The 8513-nt window shown below is 40.4% G+C and overlaps 1 protein-coding gene across 1 annotated transcript in view; it reads right to left on the reverse strand.

Annotated features, from left to right (window-relative positions):
- Positions 1 to 339: 339 nt before the first annotated feature.
- TAF4 (TATA-box binding protein associated factor 4) overlaps positions 340 to 8513 on the reverse strand; it is a 96414-nt gene continuing 88240 nt past the window's right edge. The window contains exon 16 of the mRNA XM_029284526.1: positions 340 to 2106. Coding sequence (XP_029140359.1) covers positions 1939 to 2106 — 168 coding nt within the window. The 3' untranslated portion in view covers positions 340 to 1938. The remainder of the gene's footprint in view (positions 2107 to 8513) is intronic.

Genomic DNA, 8513 nt, shown 5'->3' on the forward strand with positions numbered 1-8513 from the left:
GATGCAAAAGAAACTGGGCAAAGTACATATTGGAAGGTTTTACATAACTGGTAAAATTTATTCCATGTGCAAAAGTTAAGTTCCCTCAATGCAGTTTGCTTCTGTATTTAGGCACAGGGCTCTCAAACTGTGCTTTTTAGATACTACTCAAAAAAAAGTAGTACTGTTCTTCTAGAAGTTTGATTATGTAGCAATGCAAAGAAAGGAGAGGGGGAGAAAAAAAAGGTAGGGTTTAAATAAATCCAGAGACGAAAATAGTTTATAGATCAAAAATACATAGTCAGATACAGATAAATTTGTTTTTAATAAAGGAGTTAATTTTCTTTCAATCCTATATAAAACAATAGCAATTAAAAACTTCATTTTTGAAAGTAAAATATTTACATATGAACAAGGGACTGTGCAAAATTTACATAAAAAAAATGGAAAGACAGGATTTCTCTCTCTTATTTTTTTTCCCTAAAAGACAAATAAAAAGGTGTAACAGTTTGTTGGATGTTGATAAAAATACTGATCAGCGTTCAGTTTTACACACACACAAAAAAAAGGAGAAAAGGTACAAATGCACTGGAAACTCTCCTTGCACAAGGCTCTGTTCAAATCAATGCCAGTTCGTGCACAGCAAACCTTCATTCCGGGTAGGGTTTGCGCAAGGAAGGTCCCCAGCTGCCCTGCCCTTGAAAATCTAACATGAGAGTTCACACAAAGAAAACCGACATATTTACAGTCATAAAAGTACTATCAATAGACAATTTAATACAATAACCTCTGAAAATATAAAGAACCAATTAGTATATTTGTAATAAAAAAATAGGTAGAAACAGGGGAATTTTGCTCTGGACATCTTTAAAGTTAAGCCCATAAGCTTTGCATACAGTCTTTTAGCAAAATAATTATAGTTTACATAGCCATTTTTTAATGTTATGTGCCAAAAAATTATGTACAATTACTGACAAAATACACCAACCATTTTTTTTTTCAACACTTGATTTCACACTGAGAAAACTGCCTTTTTGATGATTCCTCTCAACTCTGATTTTTATTTAATCTAAGCTTTCACTTTCGCTAAAAAACACAGTGCAAGTAAAATATATTTATGCTGAAAAGTTATTTTTTTTTTCGTTTTTCGTTTTTTTGTTTTAAACTTTACAGCTTTACAAACTATAGCAAATAAATGCATTTCTTTTTTTCCTTTTTTAATTTTTTTTTTTGTACAGATGCTGATAAAACATTCAGAAGGAACTGTCCTTTGTGGATCTTCAGAGTTGGGTGGGGTGCCTCTAATAAGCAAAAATAACAAGATTAAAAAAGAATTGAGGTTACGCTTAAAATTAAATGTTGTGTAGAATTTGAACCATCTCGGGCAGGAAGGTAAAGATAAATATTTATTAAAATCAATTTATTTTGCTAGCTGACTTCTTTTAAAAGCTAAAGTAAAATGAGGTCACCTGCTGTAGGTATACATATATGTATATATATATATATACCTAGATGCTTTTTGAGTTAAAGTACAACTGAAATAAAATGCACAATTAATGTTGAATTGCTACAGGATCATCTGACACAGAGTAGCTGGTTATTTGCTAATGGTTCCCTCAGTCTCTATAATATGGCTTGTTTGACAAGAAGGCCACTCCAAGAGATGAGTTAAACTTTCAACTGTCCGCATATTGTCTCCTTAGGCCTTTCCACGTCTCCTGACTGTCAAAGACAGAGATCTCTCTCTCACGTCAAAGGGTTAATGATCAATGGAAATAGAAAACGGGCTCCTTGCAAAGAGATGGCTGTCCCAGGGCGGTGGCTGTTGATGGGGTGTTCTGATTTGGATTTAAAACAATATCCCATAGGCTTGTTACAAAAAGGCGTAATCTGCAAATATATATAAAAAGTGTCCCCAGGGTCTTCTTTTGCCAAAAAATACCTTGATCTTCTCCACTTCTACTTAAGGAATGCTTTATAGAGCAATAGTGAATGGCTTGTCTCTCGCTCATTTTCTAAACAAAATATGAGGTCCCTGAGGTTCACCCGAGTTATCCTTTGCCGTGTAAACTGTCTGGTTGTTCCGATTCCGGAGCATCCTGGTACTGCTACACTCGGACTGGATCCCTGGGGAAAAAAGAGAGAAAAAGGATGTGGTTTTTTTTAATCCTTCAAGCAGAATCCCCTTGCAAAGCTGACTACAGGTGGTCCTTGACTTACAACATTTCATTTAATGACTGCTCGAAGTTACAACGGCACTGGAAAAAAAGTGACTGATGACCTTTTTTACACTTACGACAACTGACTCATCTTTATGACAGTTGCGGTGTCTCAAGGTGATGCGATCACCTGTTGCGACCTTCAGACAAGCAAAGTCATTGGGAAACCCAGCTTCACTTAACAACCGTGTTACTAATGTATAAACTACAGTGATTCACCTAATAACTGTGGCAAGAAACGTTAAATGGGGCAAAACTCACTTAACAAATTTCTCACTTAGCAACCTACATTTTGCACTCGGTTGTGGTTGTAAGTTGTATAGGTAGTCCTTGAGTTACAGTCATGAACAAGGGACTTGGGACTATAATTTCCAGTTGCCAAGCATCCAAATTTTCATGACATAACCGTGTGGATGCTGTGACAGTTGTAACTGCAAGGACTGATTGTTACTCACTTTTTTCGGTGCCACTGTAATTTTGCGGGGGCTAAACAAATATACTGTAAATGGAAGATTATCTGTAGCCCATATTGGATATCGGAGAAACCAGAAAAAATTGATGGCAAGACATTTTTTTCCAGGGAAAGGATAGTTCAGTAAGAATCATATATAACAGTGGTGGCGAACCTATGGCACGGGTGCCAGAGGCGGCACACAGAGCCCTCTCTGTGGGCACACGTGCTGTTGTCCCAGTCTTGCTTCCCCCCCCCCGTGACCCCCTCCTCACTAGCAGCCCTCCTGGAGAAGAGTTGCCCCCGAGCGTGGCCCACGTGGAGCAGTGCAGCCAAGGACATGGCAGCCAGGCAGCGTAGACAAGACTCTGCCCTCACGCCCCATCGCGCACAGTTGCTGCGGGGCGCGGGCAGAGGGCACGAGCTACCATGGCGCTGCTGGGCGATCTGCGGCGGGCCCTGGAGACGGTGAGTGGCCCTGAGGGCAGGGGATCGGGGTGGAGCTGGGCCAGGGCCAGTTTTTGGGCACTTGGTCTCTAAAAGGTTCGCCATCACTGATATATAAACTACAAGTAAACCTTGACTCACAAGCTTTGAGCAGATTTTGTGCCTCGAATGAGCCATGCTGGATTAGGCCAAAGCCCAACTTAAACCAGCCCATTGTTCCTTATATGAGCCAAGCAAAGATGCCCGGAGTACAGGCAAATTACAACAAATTACAACCATTTGTTTAGTGACCGTTTGAAGTTACAATGGCACTGGGGGAAAAATGTGACTTATGACTGTTTTCATATTCACAATCGTGGCAGCATCCCCCTGGTCGTGTGAACAAAATTCAGACGCTTGGCAACTGACTCAAATTTATGATGGTTGCACTGCCCCAGGGTCATGTGATCACCAAAGTTGACCTTCTCACCAGCAAAGTCAACGGGGAAGCCAGATTCACTTAACAGCCGGGTTACTAACTTATCAACTGCAGTGATTCGCTTAACACAGGGGTAAGCAACCTTGGCTCTTTTATGACTTGTGGACTTCAACTCCCAGAATTCCTGAGCCAGCCATGCTGAGGAGAAAGGGAGAGGTTTCCATGCTGAGCCATGCTGGCTCAGGAATTCTGGGAGTTGAAGTCCACGAGTCATAAAAGAGCCAAGGTTGCCTACCCCTGGCTTAACAACTGTGGCATGAAAGGTTGTAAAATGGGGCAAAGTTGTCTCGCTTAGCGATGGAAGTTCTGGGCTTAATTATGGTAGTAAGTTGAGAACAACTTGTAGTCCCAAATGAAGATGGAAACCCACCCTTTTCCCATCCTTGTTCCTCTGCAAGGGGCTTTTAAAGGCATGCTGCCCCCAACCCAGAGTAACTCTGAATTTTCATGATCAGTAGCCCTTGGCAGAGCTGTACACCGTGAGTTTATTCCATCTTCTTTTTGCCATGCAAGCTAGCAGTCCTCACTATAACTTAGGGTTATGGTTTCCACAGGTCAGTTGCGTACTGCATGACTAATTCCATTCTTTTGCTATTGAATAACCCCCCCCCTGCTCTTGATCTTTTAACAGAGGGGAAAAAAATAACTTCCCTGGGCATCTTATTTATTTATTTACCAAATTTAGAAACAGCTCATTTCACACACAGAGCAACAGTTTCCTCCAAGTCATCTACAATTTTATACACCTCGATTGTGTAATTCCTCTGTCACCTTTCAACCTAAAAGAATATCAAATGTTCTGGCTTCTTCTCATAGGGAAATGAATTCAAGCTCCAGGTTATTTTTATTGTTGTTGACTGTCAGTTGTCTGCTTACTCTGATTTAATCTGCTTCCATTTCATTCAGCATACGTATTTCAATTCTTTTTTTAAAAAAAAAATCTACATAATACTGGTGGTCCTTGACTGACGACAATTCAGCCCAAAATTTCGGTTGCTAAGCGAGGCCGTTGCCTCATTTTTATGATCTTTTTTGGCACAGACGTTAAGCAAATCACTGCAGTTCTTAAGTGAATTATAGAGTTATTAAGTGATTCTGAATCCCCGCATTGACTTTGCTTGTTGCAAGCCAGCTGGGAAGATTACAGATGGGGTTCACATGACCTTGGGACACTGCAACCATCATTCACACATGCCGGTTGCCAAGCGCCTTAATTTTGATCATGTGACCATGGGAATGTTGCAAAGGTTGTAAATATGAAAACCCGTCCTAGGTCATTGTCTTCAGTGCTGTTGTAATTTCAAATGGTCACTAAACATATGACTGTCAGTCAAGGACTACTTGTATAGACTTTGTATATTAACATTTTGTGTAATTAAACTCAAAGATTTAAGGAAAGTGGGATTGATATAATAATGTCACAGATATAGAAGTCCTAGCTTTAAATCCTAATCAAGTCAGTTCATATTACACTTTTGATTTCACTCTGTTAAGATATTGGCTTTTCTGGAACCAGACTTTCAACAATTCAGAAATTGCCCAATTAAATGTTTGTCACCGGACCAATGCAAAATAAAAAAAAATTGCCTCAAGGAGGGACTTACTAAGAGAAAATAAACAAGAGGACCGTAGTCTCTTCATTCTCATGAAAATATATGGAGACAGTAAATATCTGTAACCAGCAGGTGGCACATAAAGACCAGGAAAGTAATTTCTATTTTGACTTTTAAAAAGTGTGGGAGTTTAAAGATACTTAAAGTAAAAACTTTTTAATGATTTAGGCATTGTGCAAATAATTTACTAGAGCCTCTTAAAATATCCAGTAAAAATCAGGAGGAACAAGGAGTGACTAGTGCAGACGTGGGGAACTATGGCCCCTTTTATGACTTGTGGACTTCAACTCCCAGAATTCCTGAGCCAGCATGGAACAAATCAAAAGGGGGTTATAGTTCCCCACCCCAGGACTAGTGAAACTGAGAATTGGTGGGGCATTTCTCTTATCTGGAATAGAAGTGAAAGGAACAGCATGTTCAAAATGAACACAAGCAATAAAAATCGAGATAGTATTACACTGTCTTTTTAAGAATAAGCACATCCCCACAGAAATCCAAAGGTGTGAACGGGATGATACTGTTGAGATTATCTGTTTAAAATAAGGGGAAGTTGAAATTAAAAGCAGTCTGCTGGGCCATCCCAGCAAGAAGGTGAGGATCGCTTTCTTAAAAGCCATCTACATATCTTTCAAACTAGTATGAGCAAGCAGTGTGCTTAGATATGAGCCAGCTGTGTGCTGCAGCTGCCAAAAAAGCCAACACGGTGTTAGGCTGCATTAACAGAGGGATAGAATCAAGATCACGTGAAGTATTAATACCACTTTACAAGGCCTTGGTAAGGCCACATTTGGAATACTGCATCCAGTTTTGGTCACCATGATGTAAAAAAGATGTTGAGACTGTAGAAAGAGTACAGAGAAGAGGAACAAAGATGATTAGGGGACTGGAGGCCAAAACATATAAGGAATGGTTGCTGGAATTGGGTATGTCTAGTTTAATGAAGAGAAGGACGAGGGGGGACATGACAGCAGTGTTACAATATCTCAGGGGCTGCCCCAAAGAAGAGGGAGTCAAGCTATTCTCCAAAGCACTAGAAGGCAGGATAAGAAGCAACGGATGGAAACTAATCAAGGAGACAAGCAACCTAGAACTGAGGAGAAACTTCCCGACAGTTAGAACAATTACCCAGTGGAACAACCTGCCTCCAAAAGCGATGAATGCTCCAACACTGGAGGTTTTTAAGAAGAGATTGGACAACCATTTGTCTGAAATGGTATAGGGCTGTGGTGGCGAACCTATGGCACATGTGCGAGAGGCGGCACTCAGAGCCCTCTCTGTGGGCATGCGTGCTCTCGCCCCACTCCTAGGCCTTCAGCTGGCTTTTATATAACCTTTTCGCTTTAGGCCTCCGCCACCGTGTGCAAAAAAAAAAAAAGTTCAATCAATCAATCAATTTCAACTTCTTGCGGGGGGGGGGGAAATCTCGCAAAGTTGGAATTGATTGATTGAACTTTTTAGTCCCATCCAGTCTGCCGTTACCACCGCAGCCACACCCACCCAAGGGGCCACGCCCACCCGGCACCTGACAATACATAAGTGGGTTTTGGGTTGCAGTTTGGGCACTCGGTCTCTAAAAGGTTCGCCATCACTGGTATAGGGTTTCCTGCTAAGCAGGAGGTTGGACTAGATGACCTCCAAGGTCCCTTCCAACTTTGTTATTGTTATTATCGACCTGTAATTCACTCCTTTTGTAGCTTGGTCTTCTTTGAGAAAATAACTCTTTTACTTGGTAATTATTCTATGCCATCCATCCTTTTTCCCTCCTATGTCCATGTTTCTATCAATGCTTCTTTGATCCATGTTAGAGGTGTCATCTTAGCTTCCTTGCTTCTAACATTGGACTAGAATTGATATACTGTAATTCCACTTCACTTTTGCCTGAACCGACCTCCAAGTAGGAATAACTTTAAAACCCTGTTCAGTCATCCTTTTCCTGCAGTTATCTACCTCATGACAAGATTTACTCCTGCAGACACAATGAAAACGCAACTATCTGTAGGAGCCTCATAGCATCTGAGGGATGTCAGCAGGACCGAAGTTTATCCATAGCACTTGAATGGTTCAGAGAACACCTAAATGTGGCTTAGTTGTCTCCTAAACCTGTTTCGGGAGGATTCTGAGAAAGCCTTGTGCTTCAAATTACTTGACCTTACTGTTTTTAAAGAAATTCTCTCCTAGCTTGTCTTCGGTTATCTGCTAATTTTCATCGGCAATGGTGCTTGGCGGACAGATTTTTTTTTAGAAGATTTTATATCCGAATTTTGAAATAGAAAGGGAAAAAATGGAGAAAAAAAAGTAAGTGGAAGACAATCTGCTAAAACAAAAAAGCAGAAAACCTTCAAGAAACTTGGGTAAGCCTTGAGATATATAGACCAATATATCTCAAGGCTACCCAGGTTTCCCTTGCTTAGCAGGAAATTTCGGACTCAATTAAAACAAAATAGCAGATTTTGTGCCTGGAATAAATCTAAGAACAACCCTGCTGGATTAGCCAAAGATCAATTTAAATCAGCCATTTTGTTTCTGATATGAGCCAAGCAAAGATGCCTGAAGTACAGGTAGTCTTTGACTTACAACAGTTCATTTAATGACTGTTCGACGTTACAATGGCACTGAAAAAAGTGACTTTTGACTGTTTTTCACATTTATTACCTTTATCCCATGATCACAGGATCAAAATTCAGACGCTTGACAACTGACTCATATTGATGACGGTTGCACGGCCCTGGGGGGGGTGTCACATGATCCCCTTTTGCCACTTTCTGACAAGCAAAGTCAATGGGGAAGCCAGATTCACTTAACAACCGTGTTACTAACTTAACAACTGCAGTGATTCACTTAACAACTGTAGCAAGAAAGGTCATAAAATGGGGCAAAATTCACTTAACAACTGTCTCACTTAGCAACAGAAACTTTGGGCTCAATTGTGGTCATAAGCCGAGGATTACCTGTATAAACACAAGATTTATACAAGATGAATACAAGATAAGGAATTGGAGAATCTAGCTTCCATAGAACAGTTTGAACCTGCCTGAGGTAAAACTTGACCTAAAATGTGTCAAAACCTATTGATATTGCCCTTACTGTCTGTAGGGAATGTCACATATGACATGGGCATGCTAAGGCTGGTAACGTAAACTAGTCCTCGACTTACGATCACAATTGAGCCCAAAATTTCTATTACTAAGTGAAATATTTCTTAAGTGAATTCTGTCCCATTTTATGACTTTTCTTGCCACAGTTGTTAAGTGAATCGCTGCAGTTGTTAAGTTAGTAACACGGTTGTTAAGTGAATCTGGTTTCCCCATTGAATTTGCTTGTCAGAA

This window comes from Protobothrops mucrosquamatus, unplaced genomic scaffold, assembly GCF_001527695.2.
Source record: "Protobothrops mucrosquamatus isolate PMUCROS unplaced genomic scaffold, P.Mucros_1.0 scaffold683, whole genome shotgun sequence".
NCBI classification, from domain to species: domain Eukaryota; kingdom Metazoa; phylum Chordata; class Lepidosauria; order Squamata; family Viperidae; genus Protobothrops; species Protobothrops mucrosquamatus.